Source organism: Protopterus annectens, chromosome 10.part0 (genome assembly GCF_019279795.1).
Source record: "Protopterus annectens isolate FY-2018-M chromosome 10.part0, PAN1.0, whole genome shotgun sequence".
NCBI lineage: Eukaryota > Metazoa > Chordata > Ceratodontiformes > Protopteridae > Protopterus > Protopterus annectens.
The window spans coordinates 1,035,690,369-1,035,710,955 of NC_056744.1; the positions used below are offsets into that span (position 1 = coordinate 1,035,690,369).

The 20,587-nt window shown below is 38.7% G+C and overlaps 1 protein-coding gene across 4 annotated transcripts in view; it reads left to right on the top strand.

Annotated features, from left to right (window-relative positions):
- Positions 1-20,587, top strand: part of ERICH3 (glutamate rich 3) — a 1,772,788-nt gene that overhangs the window by 1,451,856 nt on the left and 300,345 nt on the right. For all 4 annotated transcript variants that reach the window (XM_044085800.1, XM_044085803.1, XM_044085802.1 and 1 more), the window contains one exon: positions 18,293-18,856. In XM_044085800.1, coding sequence (XP_043941735.1) covers positions 18,293-18,856 — 564 coding nt within the window. The remainder of the gene's footprint in view (positions 1-18,292; positions 18,857-20,587) is intronic.

The following is a 20,587-nucleotide window of genomic DNA, read 5'->3' on the forward strand; positions in this document are numbered from 1 at the left end:
GTAGTGTGGTTGATATATGTGTGAAAATTTACTGAACTCCAGGGCTGCAGTGCTTTGTGGGGGGGCATTCAGACACATGGATGTATTGTAAATATGTGACATACTGTTTGTAATGTTTCCACATCTACTTTCATGTCATACACAGGAAATGGACAGTAAACAGCAGTAATACAGCATAATATGTACATTTCCACAGTGCAGCGAGCAGTGGGTTTACACAACAGTTAGCAAAGTGCATACACATGCAAGATATACATGGTTGTGCATAGATAAGCTGTGCGTAAATGCAAGCCGCATTCCTAAAGCCTGACAGTTAGTACTGAGTCTATGAAATATACCTGCTGCTTAACTGACTCTGTGGTAGCATGTGTTAATGCATTGATACAGTCCTTTTTTGGGTCAGATGGTACTGAGTTTGAATACAAGTGTATCTAATACTTTAAAATAATTTTCATTACAGAGTGATAATGCCATAATGACATGAATTGTTCATACAAGATGTGTTGCTGTGTGTGTTGACATCTGAAGTAAACAAAAAGAAGCACCAGTTGGAATCCACAAAGACAGGCACAAGAAGAACCAGTACCAGCTAAAAGCCTGAACGCAGGTTTATTGAATAACAACAGACAGCGTTTTCGCTACAGAAAAAAGTAGCTTCTTCAGAGGTTTACAAAATTCAAAAAAGCAACAGCCTTATAGCTCCGTTCCAACAGATTTAATAATTACATCACTTCCGTTTGGGAAGGAGCGTCATCACAAAATATAAATTCAAAATACACTATTAAGTAAAACAAGTACCTTTCAAATCAAATAAAAATTGCATTAAATATCCCAAACATTATTGTGGATTAAACATAAAAAGTAGATACTTGTATCCATGTCGCAAGGTTATTTAAACCACATTTAAATGTGTATAAGCACGTTGTTGTAGTGCCTGTTGTTACACTTTTAACATGGACAATATTTTGTTCAGTGCATACCTCATAGACAGAAGTCTATATACATATTTAAAACATATGCAACCAAAGTGACATAAGTATGGGATATATATATATCTATGTATATAAATAATGACTCTATAAAGAACTTAATTTAAATATATACCCATATACATCATTCAGCTGTCTATTTTTATATTTATTCTATTTTTATTTTTACTTATACACTTTAATACATTAACTTAACCAGCCCTTAGTTCACAACTCTCAAAAACATTAAAAGGACTTCATTTCACAAGTTGCTTGAACAAACTAAAACCTAAAACTATTCAAACATTCATAGAATAAGTCCCCTATCAATAAGACACTACTTTTAAAAACAAGGGCATACTTTATAACAATTCAATCCCTAACATAGTTGTTAAAATAAAGCAGTGGGTTTACACAACAGTTAGCAAAGTGCATACACATGCAAGATATACATGGTTGTGCATAGATAAGCTGTGCGTAAATGCAAGCCGCATTCCTAAAGCCTGACAGTTAGTACTGAGTCTATGAAATATACCTGCTGCTTAACTGACTCTGTGGTAGCATGTGTTAATGCATTGATACAGTCCTTTTTTGGGTCAGATGGTACTGGGTTTGAATACAAGTGTATCTAATACTTTAAAATAATTTTCATTACAGAGTGATAATGCCATAATGACATGAATTGTTCATACAAGATGTGTTGCTGTGTGTGTTGACATGGCGCAGTGGGAGTAAGCAACATTGCATGTAGATAACCACAGCATTTTGCTGCTCACTGTCACTGCACTCCTCACAAATACAGACCCCAAAAAGTGAAGGAACCATTGCTTTTTCTGTTGCTTATGTGTACTGTGTGTGATTCTACTTTTTGACCAGATTAAATGCGTTAAAATGGGGTAGATAGGAAAGTAGTGAAATGGGGAGCAAGTGGGGAAAGAATAAAGTCTGACAGTATTGAGTCTCTGGAATACACCTGCTACTTAACTGACTCTGTGGCAGTTAATGCAGTGATACATTCTGTTTTGGGACCAGATGTTACTAGGTTCGAATACAGATGTATGTAATACTTTTAACTACTTTCACTTTAACTTTGCTGTGCATTGGTGTGCAATGCACAACATCATGCAGTAATGTATTAAAGAAAATAAATGGGGAAGATAGGACAGTGGGGAAATGGGGAGCAAGCAGGGGGGAAGAACAAAGGGAAAGCAGGGCAAGAATGTGCAGGAGGGAGGTAGGAAAGAACCATAGCTATTCATATCTTTAACAGTGTAAACTGAACATATGTGCAAAATATTAACTGAATTTGAACTGTCACCTCCAGAGCGAGGGGTGACCACAGCACAATTATGTTATATAGCCAGTTGGAGCGAATCAAGTGTGTCAAGAAGACACTTGCATAATGGAGAGCTATGCATGGGATGATTTATTTATTTATTTATTTATTTGTGGGACAGGTGTCCATTTTTTTATTGAGAGAGAGAGAGAGGAATGTTGAGGAAGGGACGTAGGTATGCCTGCATATGGTAAGTTTGGTAGATGAGGAAGCAATTTCAGACAGACAAGACAACGAAGACGAGACAGGGACGGTGATGGTCAAAAAAGGTTGGTGGACACAATGATTGGGGTGAGCATGGGGACATCCAGAACCCATGGTTGTCAAGCTGGATGATGGTGAGAATCGAGTCCTCACCCACTGGACTGTCATCACTGTCACCTCACTCCGCCGCTGGCTGAAGTACTTCACGTCTCCTTCTCCTACTCCTGCTACTGCGTAAAATGAGGGAGAGCAGCCTCTTCAGCTGGCATAGGCATGCACCAGTAGTGCGGCACACAATCCTACTCACCATCCCTGGCATCTCGGTGTGGGCGATAAAATCACCATCTTCGCTACTGCTCCTGGAGAGTACCATAGGGCCGGCCTTCAGGGCAGGACTATCTGAGGGGGCAGGTACTACTACAGGGGCAGCAGAGGTGTGGTGCTGCCAGGTTGGCTGCCAGATGTTCTGGGCAACGGTGCTGGAGCTAGTGGAGGGGGGGCAGGCGGATCCTGTGGGGCAGGCCTAGCCCTGTGCATTGAGGAGTATTTAGTTGTGTGGTACACATAGAAGACATAGACACATTTTGACAACACAATAAAATACAAAAGAAATAGATAAAATAAAAAAGAGTGATAAGGGTTGGTGTGAGAGAAAAAAGAGATAAGATTAGTACCTTCATATGTGACATACAGTGCATTAATACAATTATTTGGTTCTATTATCTTAACCTTTACTTTTAAGACTACCATCTTCTAACAGAGAACTTTTACTTTTAAGAAGACCAGCTCCTAACAGATGCGCACTATACTACAGATTGCAACAAGTACTCCTTGACATGTGCATATATTGCACATATGAGTGTTCCAGTTATACAGAGTACATTTTACAGCAGGGCATGAGTGCCAGTGGTATAGAACTTTAACTTTAAACCTTTAAGTTATACATAATTAAAGAATTAACAGTATTCTACAGTTGGGAAGTGTGGTCTTTGAACCCACAACCTCCAACTAATCTGTAATATTATATTGTTGGTTTGTGCTACAGCCTAATGCATGCATTCTTGCTTTTACAGTTGAGATATGCATACTCATTTTGATACAATTCTATAAAATACCAAAAAAAAACTATCTTTTAATGCTGCAATAACACATCTCTTCTGCTGCATACATACCACGTGCTTCTAATATCCCTACCAATCTAGCCCCATGGGTTCTTACATTAGCCTACCGGTCCATGGCAGCTGTGGAAAAAAACATAACAGAATACCATTATGAATACCAGCCTTGCCTATATTCAGCTTTTAAGTCTTACCGGTACCCTCTGTAGTTGATACACAGTTGTGGAATGTCTGCAGTCCTTAATTCCTTGATCCAAGCATCAAGAGTATTCCTCAGCTGTAGGTCATTATAATGATGCCTACATTTGTCACCAGTGTGCAGGGTACTGATGGCACTGGTTACATCCCGGGTGAAATTGTCCCAAGATTGTGACTTATACTGGTAGCCAGAATAGTCCCCCTGCAGAAGCCTGGCATCATGGTGTTTAACTAGGAGTCCAGTAAAAATCTTGGAGTCCTGGACACCTCATCTTTGTGCTTACATATGACACCTTTTCCAGAAACACCTGCCATGTCTACCAGTGAGCAAGAGAAATGCAGAGTGATGGTTTCCCTCTAATTCCAGTCATCGTGTTTACTGAGAGTGTACACACTGTTTGAAAACACTGAGCTCCATTTACCATTTCGCAAACACTGTGCTCAGCAGTGCTTACCTCCGAGCACCGTGTTTGCATGATGGTAAGCAGAGAGCAAGAGAAGCAAGCAAAGAAAATTCATGGTTATTGGATGTACAGACAGTTGTATATGTGTGTTAGACAAATGTGAAGGCCATGGCAGTCCAGATAGCAGAAATATACATACAGGAATATAGTACACAGTATAACTACAGTCAAAGAATTGAGAATAAATATGATAATACATAGATAAATGAATATGTAACTGACACAATGCTAGTGCCTCAGGTCTTATAAATATAATTAATATCAGCTACACCATGTCAAGTGTTATAAGTGAGGGTGACTATAATGGGAAGTAGAGCAACAATAAAAGTGTATGGAATATGCTCTATTCAAACCTAGGATCATATTTATGGCACTACTACACTTACACCTATTGCCACAGGAAGGTTGAGAAATTTCTTGTCTATAATGCAATTTATTGCTATAAACTGCAATGTCAAAAGAGTAAACCAAAGGTTGCATATCCTGTACTAGAACCCAGGACCATCTGACCATCTTTACCCCAGCCCTATACTTAACACCTGCTACCGCAGGATTACTTACATGATACTCCCTATTTTTACTAATAATTCTTAAGATGTTGTTGCTAGCAGCAGTGCCACATCACTTATTGGGTTTGTGCAATGCCCAGTTGTATTAACTGAATGTGTCCAGTTTCTGTTTTTGGCTGTCAAGGTTCTATCTGGCCAGTTGTCCAGTTTGTGTAGTGCCACAGTTCATGCAAATGAGGTAAGCAGAGCCAAACCTGATATTCAATTGACTGTGTCTCCCATGCTTGTGCAAAGCAGTGCATTGCGCAAACACTAGCCAATAAAAAAAGAAAAAAAAGAAAGAAAAGGGAGATGTAGTTAAAATAAGGAAAAGCAACCTATGACATGCACACTACAAAATGTTAGTACACATGAGATATTACCACAAAGTTCTGGATTTGAACTCGCACTCCAATACACCTTTAGAACACAGGATGGGTGCCCTATCACTCTTTGCCATGCAAACAGCTTTGCAGCATGAAACTTAACTCAATATATACACAACCAACTGCAACAGCATCTACCGTGACATCAAACTATACAAGTATTATTTGTACATTTAGTAATTTAGGATGTAATATACCTAGTGATCACACAACCTGTCATTATTGCACAACATGTCATGATTATTGTTTGCAAATATGTAGGTCTGTGTTATATTTCTGTGTTTGTTGGCCAGTATTCATGTATCTGAGCAGTAAACTGAGACATGCAGTGTGTAAGCCATTCTATATCATTGGCCTTAAAATGTGTCCAGATATCAAGTGGAAATAATATTATATGCAGTTGGCAAATATTGAAGGGCAGGCTGGATGTGAAGGAACCCAACCTGTGACTTGTGTGCTGCTTACTTACATTTCCATCCTTACGTCTAGCACTTTGTAGGTGTGACCTGACACACCCACTGGAAACAAGGCAGCCTGCAGTGCTGTTGTGTTTTCCTTCTTCCAAACAGCAATCAGTCACAATTGCAATCCATTAAAACCAAACACTGAGGGAGTGGCTGCACTATGTTTACATCCCTACATGGATCCTATTTTGGGTAGTCAGCAATTCTAACGAGTTCACACCACATTTACATCTTTACCATGCTGACAGCCCTGAATCTGCACCATATAAAAAGGCAACCATTTAGCTAGGCTAACTGATGGTGAGGAGACTTGTTTACTTTGGGATATATCTGCACAGAGCAGTATTGAACTTTAGAAAGTATTCTTCCATTTTGTTCAGCTACATATTGCATATGCTGAAATGTATTTAAGAAAATTCTGAAGCAAAGGATTTTACACTTTTATCTGTGTGCATTAGTTAGAAGTGTACTGATGGCATGGCCATGTTTGCCAAGCCATTTTAGAGGTATACATGATTGCCAATACATGAAAATGGAATGCATTGTGATAAATATATACAAATGTTTCAGGGACAGTTCCTTTGATAGAACTTTTAGCATTTCAAAGATGGTTTGTTAGCAAAATGTGTCATTTTCCTGTTCTTTTGGGGAAATGGGGCAACAGTGAGTTACTGTTATGGCACAAAGAAGGATCAACTGTTCTTTTGCGGTTGTGGGGGTATAAAAGTAAGTTACTGTTGTGGCACAAAGAAGAATAGACTTCTTTTGTTGGGAAGAGCAAAGCTGAGCTGTTATAGCACAAACAAGGGTAGATTATTCTTTTGTGGGTGGGGAAGCAAAGGTGAGTTAGTGTTATGACACAAACAAGAACAGATTGTTCTTTCATGTGTGCAGAGAGCAAATTGGTTACTGTTATGCCATAAACAAGGATAGACAGTTATTTTGTGGGTGGGGGGGAGCAAAGGTGAGTTACTGTTATGGTACACACAAGGATATGTTGCTCTGTTAGTGTGATATAAGGATATGCCGCTCATTCCTATTATTACACAATACATTCCAGGTTCAAGACTTAGCTTATAAATGCAGCAGTTGACATGGTTCTGTCCATGTAGACTACGGTCGGTGGCTGTATTCCAAATGTTTTGGAATACATAGGACAAACCAGCATGGAGTCCGCAAGGATGCTTTATAGCAAATTGAATAGCTCCACTGTGTTGGATTGGATAATTAACATCAATTCATCTGCTTATATTTTAATTAGCATACCTCAGTGTTTACCTGGTTTGTGCAGGGGTGCATGCATCTACATGGTGCTTACTGAATCTAAAGCTTTCTGTGCCCATGTGCACATTGTGCCATGATGTGCACACAGTGAAAAACAACCATGTAGGCTTTATTGAATCTCAGGGTACATGTTCTCACACATCTGTGCAGTTTGACTCAAAAAACAGTGATATATTTATCCTTAGGTATTGCATTTATTATGAGAACTCACTGGAAATGGGGGTTGATATATATATATATATATATATATATATATATATATATATATATATATATATATAATTCAAAACTTTACTATATTATTCAAATACTTGTAAATGGATGGAAACAATCTCAGTGGATTTTGGAAATATAAAATAATATTGTCTGCAAACAAGGTAACAATAATGGATGTATCAAAGAATTTAATCCCTTTAAAGGAGAGATTATGAGGTATGTTAAAAAAAGAAAATATTTCATGATAAAATTAATAAATACAGTGATAAATGGCACTGCATTCACACAACTGCAGAGATTATTATAGGCAGCAAGATTATTACAGGTGGCAAAGTTTAATCATTTCTTGTGATGCAGGAGGAGGCTGAAACATGCAGAATTATAGGCTCATAGGAATCTACTAGGCTAACACTCACCAGGCCTTTATAAGCCTAGCCATGAAATCCAACACAGTTGTGACTTTTGTGGACCTGGATGCCATGCCCTTACTTATAAGTTGGGTGAAATAGAATAATTTTCTTACTGGCTTGGCCACGTTAGTCAAAAGGGAGATTACTTTCTACATATTTTCCAAGATCTCTGACTTTTTGTTCAACTCTTAGGGGTGTGTTACCAATGGAGTGATTAGCTTAAATGACAGTTTTTCCAAAAGGCACTGTAATGCATTTCTTGGCATTGAGTTTTAGTTTGTGCCTTTGGCACCAGTCTTCATTTGTCTCTGTTAAACCATCTTGCAAGATGTTGGTGTCATGGGGGGAATCTATGATAGCTCCCAATTTTCAGTCATCTATGAACTGGGTTATCCAAAAGCCTCTGACATTAGCCTTTACATATGGCAAGTAGATGTTCCTGTTTAGTTTAAGTAGAGACTCCTGTGATTGAGGTATTTTCTCTTCCTGATTTTAGCCATGACATTTTTAATTTTGTTATATACCCTGTTAAAGTTAGGATTCCACCATTATGGTTTGATTTTAGATTTTATTTTAGGCTTACTAATGGGCTTGATGGCTTGGGTAAAAATATATGGACATGACTATTTATTCAGTACTTTGAAGAGAAAAGGGATGTGAATGTGGTCAAATGTGTTACTTACCACTAATGTAAAAACACCATTTTGGTCAGCTATTTGGAAATAGCATGAAGTCAGTTCTAACATGTTGCTATTATTATTATTATTATTATTATTATTAATCTCTTGTAACTCCATAAGTCATAGCAATTAAATGGAGTCTTCTGCCTAATTCAGTGAGAAGATGTTTATATCAAGACTGATTACTGATATGGGGTGATAACATTAGCTTATCTAAGGATCTGAGTTAAGTTTAAGAATAAAAATTGTCTTTGCTTTATTCATTTCCTTACCATTTATGCAGCTGTATATTTAATATCATTGTATAAGTCAAGAACAACTGGAGTGACTTGTTTACATCATTTATAAAAGCTGCATCAAACTTAACAAGACCAAGAGACTTACCTTCTATAATATGTGAGATTGCTGTCTCAACTTTCTCCAGAATAAATTCAGAATGTATTTTTAAGAATTTTTTTCAGGGATTATAGCTGAATAAAAAATTAGAGGAATAAGCACTCCAGTGTCCAGAGAACATACATTTGGATAGTGGATATGTACATTTTTTGTAACATTGAAAAAAAAATATTTTAAGATGTATACTGGTTGTGTGTAAAGAATGCTGTTATCTTTATTTGAGGAAAGGTTATTAGATTGGTGATTTAGATTCAGTAGAATCTAGTAGAGTTTGGCCGCGGTGGTACGGCGGTAGCATTGTTACCTCACAGCAAGAGGTTCTCCCGTTCGATTCTTGGCTGGGCTAGGGAGTGCCTTCTGTGTGGAGTCTGCATGTCCTCCCCGCGGTTGGGTAGCGTTCGAAAGACAAAATGGGCGTGCCTTCATTGAAGGTTGGGCGTCGAGCTGGCACCTCGGCATTTTGTAAAAATCTACTGCCAATCATTAGCGGAACGGAGTTCCGCTGTGGCGACCCCTTACCAGGAAAAGCCGAAAGACAATCAACAACAAGACTCTAGTGGAGTTTAGCTGGTAGTAAAGCCCATTCTGATTATTTTGCTTGAAATTTGCATCAAATAATAATAAATCTGAAGCATGGAGCTGTCTCATTTTATAACGTTATAAACCGAAAGAAGAAGAGGGGAGGGGCAGATTAGGTCATTGATTCTAACTAGAGAATCATTAAAAGTAATTGCTTATAAACATTGGTATTTAAATGTACCTTATCAGTCACAAATTACCAGCATCACACCACAGTGGGGAGATGTAATACTGTGTCTGAACAAAAGCAAGCTTAGTTCTCAGATGTAAATGAACAAGAAAACTCCACCCACACATTAGTTTATTTTGTTTTAGCAAAGGTTAGTAGTATTTCCACTTAATCAAATCCTAAAGAGAGAAAGAAAATATTTTCATCTTACTCTGTTGATTTTCTGCCATTGTTTAATTTGCATATTTTTATTACACTGTGTTTTTTTGTAAAAGTGCATGTCATCTTCTTTGGTTGAGGCAAGTCACTGAGCTTGGGGAGGGCAATCTTCTTCTTCTTCTTCTTCTTCTTTCAGCTTTTCCCGGTTAGGGGTTGCCACAGCGGATCACTTGTCCACTCAGAAACTATTGCTACCTCATTCAACACACACTTCACCCAAACCATACTATCACTAGCTAAACAACACAACACCCCTCTCCTCCAACCCACACCTTCAACTAGTAATCTCCCCACTGCCATCTCTTTTTCTCCTGTACCTACCTCCAACATAAAATAACTCTTAACTAAACTTAAACCCACCAAATTAGCAGCAGACAACCTCCCAAGTGAATGCCTACAAATCGCAGCTGATGCTCTGGCCTACTGAGTATCCATCTTGATTAACCGATCTCTGTCAGAAAGTTACGTTAACACACTTTGGAAAGTATCACATATAATTCCCCTCCACAAAGGCGGACCCTCCACAGAACTAACCAGTTACCGCCACATAGCTATTCTCTCTCCACTCTCCAAAATACTAGAGAGATGCATACACTGTCAGGTCTCAGACTACCTCCTTACTAACAACCTCCTTTCCAGTACTCAGCATGGTTTCCGACCAAACCATAGCACCACCACTGCCTTACTCTCATTTGCTAACACTATCCTTCAGCATAAAAACAATAGCTATCTCTCCTCTGCTACTTTCCTAGACCTATCTAAAGCATTTGACATGGTCCCACACAAACAACTTATCTCTGTCCTCAATAACCTATCCTTCTCACAATCAGTCACCAACTGGTTTCAGAGTTACCTGTCTGACCGCCAACAATCCGTTGTATGGCAGAATGACATATCTCCCCAACTACCTGTCTCCATAGGGGTTCCCCGAGGATCCATCCTTGGACCCCTACTCTTCTCTGTTTACACCAATAATCTAGCCTGTGTCACCAAACATGGCACACTCATACAATACGCAGATGACTCAACCATCATCTGCTCAGCCCAGTCCCTACCCAAACTGCAAAAAGTCACACAGGAAGCCTTTTCCTCTGTTGAAACTTGGTTATCTGATGCCCAATTAATACTCAACCCAAACAAAACTAAACTACTCATCTTCCAACCCACCAAATATACTCAAAACAACTCTCACTTTAACATCACAGCAGTAGACAACACCATTATATACCCAACTGAACACACCAAATTGCTAGGAGTGGAAATAGACAATAAACTAAAATTTGACATTCACATATCCATGACCATAAAAAAGGTCCACAAAAAACTAGGAGCGTTATAAAGAAATAAGCAATTTCTCACCAAAGCAGCAAAGATTTCAATAGCAAATTCCCACCTTATCTCCACCCTACTTTATGCCTCTCCAATATATACCAACCTAAGGCAATGTGATCTAAACAAGCTAGAGACCTGCTACAACAAAATTGGCAAATTCGCCACAGGGGCATCCTACCATAGTCACCGCTGTCTCTCACTTACTGAACTGGGCTGGCTTGAACTCCCTCACCTCCTTCAGTGGTATCAACTCTCACTCGCCCACAAACTAGTAAACCATCCACTAAATGTCCCATCCCTCAAGAATCTACTCCAACCGTATTGCACCACCAGACCACTAAGATCCAGCAACAAAAATCACTTGCAGATCACTAAAGCCAATAACTCGGCTGGTGAAGCACTATTCTCTTGCATCATAGCCAAATTATGGAACTCCCTTCCACCCACAATTACCTCCGTACCATCATGCACCCACTTCAAAACATTACTAAAAGCGCACCTAAAAACATGCTGGCTATGCCCTTGCAACTCCCACTCTAATGTCATCCACCCCATCCAACCACTACCTTTCTTTCCACTCCACTAACTACCTTGATTATAGCAAGCATAGATGCTCATAAGCCTAGTACTTATTATACAACAGGAACTTCTCATTGTAACATTTGTTAATGTCTGTTATGTACTTCACATATAAAGATTCTAGTTGTCTACTGATGTACTATGTTCTTCATCTGTAAATATGCTGTAAGTAATTGCTATGTTACATTGTTAATCGCTATGTAATCCAATGTAACTACTGTCTGTTTATTTTAACTGTGGAGCTTTTCTCCCCGGGCCTCCGCTGAAAATGGACCTACGTCCAGTCGGACACTCCCGGTCAACCAATTTAAATAAATAAATAAATAAAATAAATGATTGGCAGTGGAGTTTTATGGTGTCGAGTTGCCAGCCCAGCACCAAACCTTCTACAGAAGGCACACACATGCACACACTCATGCCTAGGGCCAATTTAGAGTGTCCAATCCACCTACAGCATGTCTTTGGGATATGGGAGGAAACCGGAGCACCTGGAGGAAACCCACGCGACCACAGGGAGGACATGCAGACTCCTCACAGAAGGCACCCCAGCCGAGATTCGAACCGGAGAACCTCTTGCTGTGAGGCAGCAACACTAACCGCTGCACCACCGTGGCCACCCTTTGGGGAGGGCAACCAAAGACACTAATTCTAACTTTCTTTCAGCTTTTCCCAGTTAGGGGTTGCCACAGCGGAACTCAGGTCCGCTAATGATTGGCAATGGATTTTTACGGTGCCGAGTTGCCAGCCCGACACCCAACTTTAAAAGAAGGCACACCCATTCATCCACGCACCTACCTGCATGTCTTTAGACGTCGGGGAGGGCATGCTGATTCCACACAGAAGGTGCTCCAGATGAGAATCGAATGGATGAACCTCTTGCTTTGTGGCGACAACGCTAACCGCTGCACTACCATGATATGTAAAGACACTAATGTGAGTGATACCCAAAATAGCCCAACCTAAGTAACGTATGTTAATCACAGGGGTTATATTTCTAAAACTTGGATATGGAACTACAGTTACAATTGAAAACAGCAAATAACTCAGCTAATTTTTCATGACTAACATTCAAATGTTCCTTAAAATATTGCATCAGATGTGGTCGCTAGCAAGGTAATGAAAAGTAGGCAGTCACATTACAGTTGTAAACTGCGGGGGGGGGGGGGGCACAGTAAATGACTCTCTCATCATAGAGGAGTCTCTTTCTGTCCCTATAAAATAAAATCAGGGAGGTGAAAATTTTAACAACAAAATAAAATCATGCAACATAGCAGTCCCCTTTCAAGCCATTTTTCTTATAACAAATTATAAAACCGTAATAACCACTTATACACTGATGCAGACTTTAGTAATACAAGAAAGTTCAAGACATGCAGAAAAGCATATGTGTTTTTTTCTTTCAGCTTTTGGGTGCACTTCTCCTTTAAGGTACATCTTAAGTTCAAATTCCATTCACTGCCTATTATGATTGCATGCTTTCGAAGCCTGTTAACAGCTGCAGAAGTTAAACAGGAAAACCTGACTTATCCTGACAGAGTGCATATATGGGAACTGCAAACAAAAGATGTGATAGAAGTATCTTGGGGGGGTCATACTGAACTTGTTTAATTTGTACAGGAAGATCTGTGTTCAACAAGGTTGCCAGGCTGCAGCTGTTAACTGAGTTATCCAGTGAATATGGGAGTTCCAGTGATTTTTATATTCATTAAATTATTCACTATTTATTTATTTATTTAGTTAGTTATTGACATTTATTAACTGGGTTGGTCTAGCTGCGCTTGTGGCCCATTTTTAGTGGAGACCCTAGGAGAAAAGCTCCAAAAAACACAGTTTACAAAGAATCAAACATTTGAGTCAAAAATATCGTAAAAAAAAACTGTGTGTTTGAAGGTGCATTATGTTCACTAAAGGACAGCCTGTATCATTTAGTCAACCTCTAGGTAAACTAAAAATAGTGTAGAAAAGGAGAAATATTGTTTTGTAATGAGATTAGGAAATGTCTGATTTCCCTCACTGTTGTGTTAGCTTAAGAGTTGGCATACATAAAGTTAAGCAGTTATGGGGGTGGTTTGGGGGTTTCTCCCTTTAAAAAGCATTTAAAAAAGACATACAGCATCAAAATGAAATCACTACTATTGCAGCTTATCTAAGGGTAGATAAAACAGTGGGTTGCATGATGTATCATTGTTTGCATTTTAATCAGTGAAATGGCTCAGTTGCTTGGAGTCAGTGTAATACATGCCTTTTCAGAGGTGTGACAACTGGTTGCCTTGCAGTTTGGCACAAATCTGGGTTCCATGTATAAAAACAAGTATTAGTTTTCATATAGCACAACTGATGATACCGCAAAAAACACGTGGACCTAACATTCTCATCACCTGGAGTTTCATTTTCAAATCTTGGACATTATAAAAGTAAGAACTGCATTGATGATGGGATCAGATGACTCACAATCCAAGTCTTTCTTTTTCTCCACTTACCCCTTACACAATCTGTATTGACCTGTTACTCAAATTTTGCTTTGGGACTGTGGGACAGTTCAGATGGACTAAAGCACATTACTGTCAAAGAAACGTTGGTTGTGATTCATGCAATAAAGTCTGTACATTACCTTTGGGACCCAGGTCCTCTATAGATCTTTGCAGACAACACCACAGTGATGTGGTACATAAACAAATATGGCTGCTCCAGGTCATAACTTCTGTGGGGTGTGGCAGTGATAGCTTGGGAGTTAGCTCTGCAGCACTTTTTTAACTCTTCTGGCATGTTACTGTCAGAGTAAAACATAGTGGTAGAAAAGCTAAGAAGGTTCTGGGTAGACCCTCATGAGTATAACTAAATGAAGAAGTCTTCCAGGACCTGATCCTGATGTGAGGAACACCTCAGGTAGATTTGTTCACCTCCTTTCAAAAGACAGCTAAGCAGATTCTGTTCCGGGACTCCTAGCAAGAAGTCCTAGAGAACAGATGCTCTGACACCCCGGGCCGTGAATATTAATGTATGCATTTTAACCTTTTTCAGTGATTTCCAGGGTAATTCTGAAGATTCAGAAAACTACCCAAAAATCAATTTGGTGACTCCCTTCTGGTCCAGGCAAAACTGGTTTTCCCTTGGGCTTGGTATCATGGTTAAGGTGTTTACCTCACAGTCACAAAGTACAAGGTTTAATTCTCATGCTTGAAAAAGGAATTGGCTAAGCTTAAGATGGCCTGCAAGGGCTGCTATCCTAGTACTTAAACATGAAACTGTTATGGAATTAGCCAGTGTCTGTTACCAAAAGCTTCCTCACAGACTGGTTCTGCTCACACAAGACAAAGGGAGTTTGATATATCTCGACATCAAACAACTTCATCTGGCTGCCAGGATGATTCAGTTTTAATACCTTTAGGCACCTTTTTCATAAGGACGTGCATTAGGTACTGAAGGAGATAAGAAAGCCTGCTACTAGAAAGTTATATTTTGGCAGGTAGAAGAGATTTTCTAGTTAGTGCCTAGCTAGCAACCAAGCATACATCAGGGATTTTGTACCACTGGTGTTCAAATATTTGTATGAGATACTATACTCTGGCCTGTCTTATTCCTCTACAAAGGTTCATCTTGCAGCCATTTCAGCAAATATGCCTATGGATCCGCAACTTTCCTCTTTGTTTATAGTGAAGCAGTTTTACTCCTGAGACCTCCTCATAGACAGTTTGCTCTTCCTTGGGATCTCCATGTTGTGAGAGAAATTGACTGTGTTACATTTGATCCTGCCTGTCTAGGTGACATCAGGTTCATCACTTAAAAAAACACTGTTGCTATTGCTCTAGCATCTGCAAGAAGAGTATCTGAGTTGCGAGCTGTCATGGTGGGAGAGCCCTATCTGACATTTCACAAAGACACGGTCACTGTATGTACAAACCACTCTTTCATGTCCATGGTTGTTTCAGAGTTTATGTTGAATCAAGCCATCGCATAAATGATTTTACACACTCTGGGTGCTCATAGGCTAATCATGTACTATCTTGATAGAACTAAGTCCTTCAGGAAAGCTAACTAGCTATTTATTTCTTATTCTGGGACTAATAATGGTCACTCCATGCCTAAACAGACTATTGCCAGGTGACTGTCTTCTGCTATTGTGTTTTGTTACTCTTACCATGGCAAATCCATTCCAGGCTGTATTAAGGCAGATTCCGAAAGAGCCTTAGCTTCTACACTGATACACTGGAAAGTGTTGTTCATTTAAATGTCAGATTTAAAATTTGTTTTATTTTATTTTAAATGCGGTATTTAAATGTCTTCTTTTATACATTGTATTAGACCTGAAGAAGCGTTAAGTTAACGTGAAAGCGCTTGTCTTTTGTCATTATTGAATTGCTGTTTTTATGCCTATTGCCGTGGTGGTCCTGCTGTTTATTTTTCACTGCTATATAGATTCTCAGATGTCTAGCATTTACAGTTCTCAGGACACTTGCTAGTATGAACCAGTTTCCAGACCCATTCTGCAATAGCATGTTGCACACTGATTGCAATATTCCAAATGGGCATTTGATTGTAGATCAAGTTGTTAGTGATCATCACTAACCTAACTGCTGGAATTAAACAAAATACAGAAAAAGATGTTTTCAAACCTACACATTTTTGATGTGGAGCATAGCGGAGGGAAGCAGCACAGAACCACCACCTCTCTCCCTCTGTCTGATACTGTCTTGGTTCATCCTCCATGCTGTTCTTTTTTTTACTTAGTTTTACATCACTGATAATGTACAGTGCATTTATCAAGATGGTGCTTAGCTACTGTTAATACGTGTACTCCTTTTTGTCATTGCCGCAGTACTATTATAAATTCCCATGTATGCTCATGTTTTTGTGTTTAGAAATTGTTTACTCTGTAGACTTTTCTCCTTAGTAACTTGTACATACCTGGAGCTGTTTCCATGGGACCCTAGTGACAACACCCTCACTTATTGGACAATAAACAAGCTGAACTAAATAAATAAACATGAAGTGCTGATTATGTTTAAATTGTTCTTATTCCTGCTGCATGCCAACCATTAGCTCTCCTGGGACCTGACTGCCCCATTCATTCATCTTTGGACAAGAGCCAGACATGAGGCTGTCATCTTGGCAGTGCTCATGGTATTTTTCTTAACCTTAACTACCCCTTCCTGACAACTGCTTGGTCTTTATGCTCTACAATACTAATTACCTGACATATGCCTGTCTCTCTGCATTCAGTTTCCATATACATATAACATAGCACTACTTGGCTTGACATCCATGTCCATGGCCATCATTACTGCCTACTGTCTCTCTGAGCCTCTGTTGGACATCAGCAGTGCCTTAGACTGGGCTGTGTTCCTTATGTGCAAGTTGGCTGTACCTGGGCAGCCTCTCACTCCCACCTTTCCTAGCCAGAGTCACTGACAGGTGGCTGCAATCAGTCCAGGGTCTCTTGGGTCATAGACAAAGGTTTGTACATCTGCACAATACACTCAGCTAAAATGTGAAATATCGCAGAGTTGGGCATTTACTTGTGTATATAAATGTGTTTGTTTAGGAAAAAAAAATATGGCTAGCCCATGTCTTTGTGTATCATTTTTTGTATACACTAAAGCAGAAGTGTTCATTAGAACAATGATTATCCTTCTGCATAATTTCTATTAGAACTGCTGTTGTAACATTCCCTTCTTATGATGTTAGTTTCCAATGTTTCTTGTACTTGTATTCAAATCTGTGTTACTTACGAGGCAGAATTTTGTCTTAGAGTTTTTTTTTTTTTTTTTATGACTACTAATTTGGAGAGTGTGTGGATTCGAAATATTTTAGTAAATGTGATGATAATTTCAAATGTAATTTTATTTAACATCCTGTTTACATTCATGTCATCCTCATTCATGGTCTATTCTTTTGAATATTGAATGCAGTTTATATTATAGTTTGTTTAAAACATTCTTTTTCTCTTACATGTTTTATTATAAACTGTGTTTCAGATATTAAAGGGGTGACAGTTTAGCTATTTCAGAAGAAAAAGATAACGTACTGGATGAGTTATTGATATTTATTTTAGTTTTATCTGCCACATCTAAGGATGTCATAACCTGCGTATACATTTTTTTTTCATAACTTGACTGAATAATATTTCTTTTAAATGTTAACTGAATTGTCCAACTTTAATTCTGATACTGCTGTAAATCTTGCATTCAAAAAATGTGCCAGCACTCTGTCTTGTAGTTGCTAATGTTTCATTTGCTAATATTTATGTGTGTTGTTTTGTGATCAGATATTTTGCTGGCATAATGCAAAACTTTGTCTGGATTGAGTGGTTTGTGGTTTCTTTTCCCCACTGAGTATATCTTTTTCTAGCCTTTTGAGTTCATTCCATTTCCCTTTTCATGGTAAGCTGATCCATTGTCAGTCCTTATTCAGCTTAGTTTTCCCTATCCAGGGAGAAATGGCTCATCACTAGGCAAGTTATCAAGTGCTGTTACAAGGGAGTAAGGATGTAGAAATGGAACGCGAATCAGTGCTAACAAAAGACCTTGTGACTGCTATATGTTAAAAGCAGTTATGTAAAGTATACATGTAGATTTCACTGGATATGTAGTGAACAGTCTGGTAATGCTTAATGATCCTGTTTTGACATGACTTTTTATTTAACAGATATCAGCTTCTCTTTGTGGTTGTAGTAACTATTAAAATGAAGTATAGACTGAAATCTAACCAGTGTCTAAAAGATGTTTTTTTGTGTACTTTGTAGATGCAAAGAAAAGTAGTTCATTAACCTCCTCAAGGAGTACATTGTACTCTCGGAGCAGTAGCAGTGAAGAGTCTGAGAATGGCAAAAAAGTAGACAGCTTCAAAGAGGAAGAAGAGGTTGAAGAAGCAAGAATGTCAAGTGCAGAACCACACAGTGGAATGGAAAACCCTGTAGACGTTACAGTTTGTGAGGAACTGCCAAGCAATGACACTGAAACTGAAGAGCAGGGACTGACCGGTGAATCAGTGGCTAAAAAACAAGATCATCAGGAAGTATATAGTGCAGAGGAGAACATGAATGCACACAGTGACAATGAGTCTGAGGCTGTTGTGGAAGAATTAGAGGAAATAACAGGCGAGTACCAGCCTGAACAACAGACAGTAAAGGAAAATCAACCTATTGACAGCACCGGAGGTGTAGAGGCAAAACAGAAAAGTCCTGAGCAACACAGAGAAATAAGCCTTCACCAAACATTGCAGGAAGACATTGAGGAGACTGAGTCTTGTAAACTAAGTGTGAAAGGTGAAAAAGTAGAATCACCTGAAGTTACTGAAATTAATGGTGGTGAGTATATGGCTTTTCAAGACATTTGATGTGCTTTTCTTCATGCACATAAGTGGTACTTTGAAGTAGATTTTGGATTTCCATTGAAGTGTGATGTCCTTTGCTTTGTGCATGTAAGTGATACTGTGAAGTAAATTTTTATTTCTATTCTGTGACTGCCAAGTATTATTTTGATTTTGCTTTTATATTTGCTTTCTGTGACTGTTTTTTGTTATAACATGCAACAGTGTAGGTGCAAGTGTGTTTCACTGCAGCCTCCATGGATGCATGTACATTTGTAGATTTCAAATGAGCTGTTGCATGATATTACTTATTTCTTGCTTTACTCATTGTTATTAGTGCTCTGTCACTTTGCATTGCTGATATTGATCTGTAAGACTTTGGCCGTTCATATGAAGCATGGATCATTATTTGACCAACTGACTAAAATTATTAATTGTAAATTTAAAGCCAGTGTAAAGGTCAACAGAAAAAGGAGATACTAAAACAGCTACGCAGATTATGGTCAAAATAGCAAGCTGTTTCAGGCAGGAGTTTGTGAAGATATGTTGCAACAATGGACACTGGACTGATTCAAAATCTGAAATGCAGTGTAGAAATTCACAGCTGTGTCTCAGTAAATTGGTACGGATCATTTAAAATAGGAGTCAATATATATATTTTTTTATTTCTAACTTGTGATATGAGCCCTAGGAATTAAGTTCTTGTTTTCAGCTGCTTCTGGTGTAGAAGTGATTATCATTAATGGAAGTAATATGATAAGTAATAATGAATAAGTTACAGTGATAGTGGATACATCTGTCATGCAATTCATTCAAAGCTAGCTTGTGTAAGGCAAATAAACACCTAGACCTCCCTCACATGGTTTGTTCCTTGCACCTCTGAGTTTATAATTTCACCACTAAGGTCTCTGTAGCTCAGAGAAAGACAATATCCTAAGAGAACCAACCACAGAAAATGATTTCATGATTTGGTCAGATGTACAAAACTGCTTTTTTAATCAACGACCTTCATAGCAGCACTGACATGCTTACACAATGGCTTCACATGGAAAGTTGTTTTTTTTTTTATGTGCTCCTTAACTGTGAGTAGAATACTTGCTAGCTTTCTTCTTCTGTGAGTGCTGATCTTTTCTATAAATCACGTGTCCCATGCCTGCTTAGGGTCTGCATATGCTGTACATTCCCTTAAGGTTCGAGGGCATGTGTACCCCTGGATCCCCAGCTCTTTCCTATCAGTTATGCTATTTTTATCTCCTCCTAACATATATCATTGGTAATTTCCTTTGTTTTTGTTTTATTTTTTATTTATCCTTTTGTTAGTCCCACAAGACTAGTGCCTTCTTTCCTGGGAAGACCCAAGGTGGTATTTATAGTACTAGAGGAAATTTGGCCAGGGCATCAGGGAACTTCTCCTGCTCTTTTCGATAGATACCGTGGGATCTTTTACATCTAAATAAAAGGAACTACAAAACTTGACTGCGTATAAATATTAGCATGCTGTTGTGAGCCCTCCTGTGCTTAAAAGTTCCACCAGCAAAGTTTATGCTATGTAACAATGTACAACTTAAACAAAACCATTTATTAATTAAAATGGCATAGAACTTAGTGCTTTCATCCCATACAAAAAACACCGCGGGACTTCTTCAGAGTTCATTAATGTAATCTGACATAATTTCCTTTTATCCAACAACCACATTCAATTAATCAGTTCACACGCATTAAATAATCA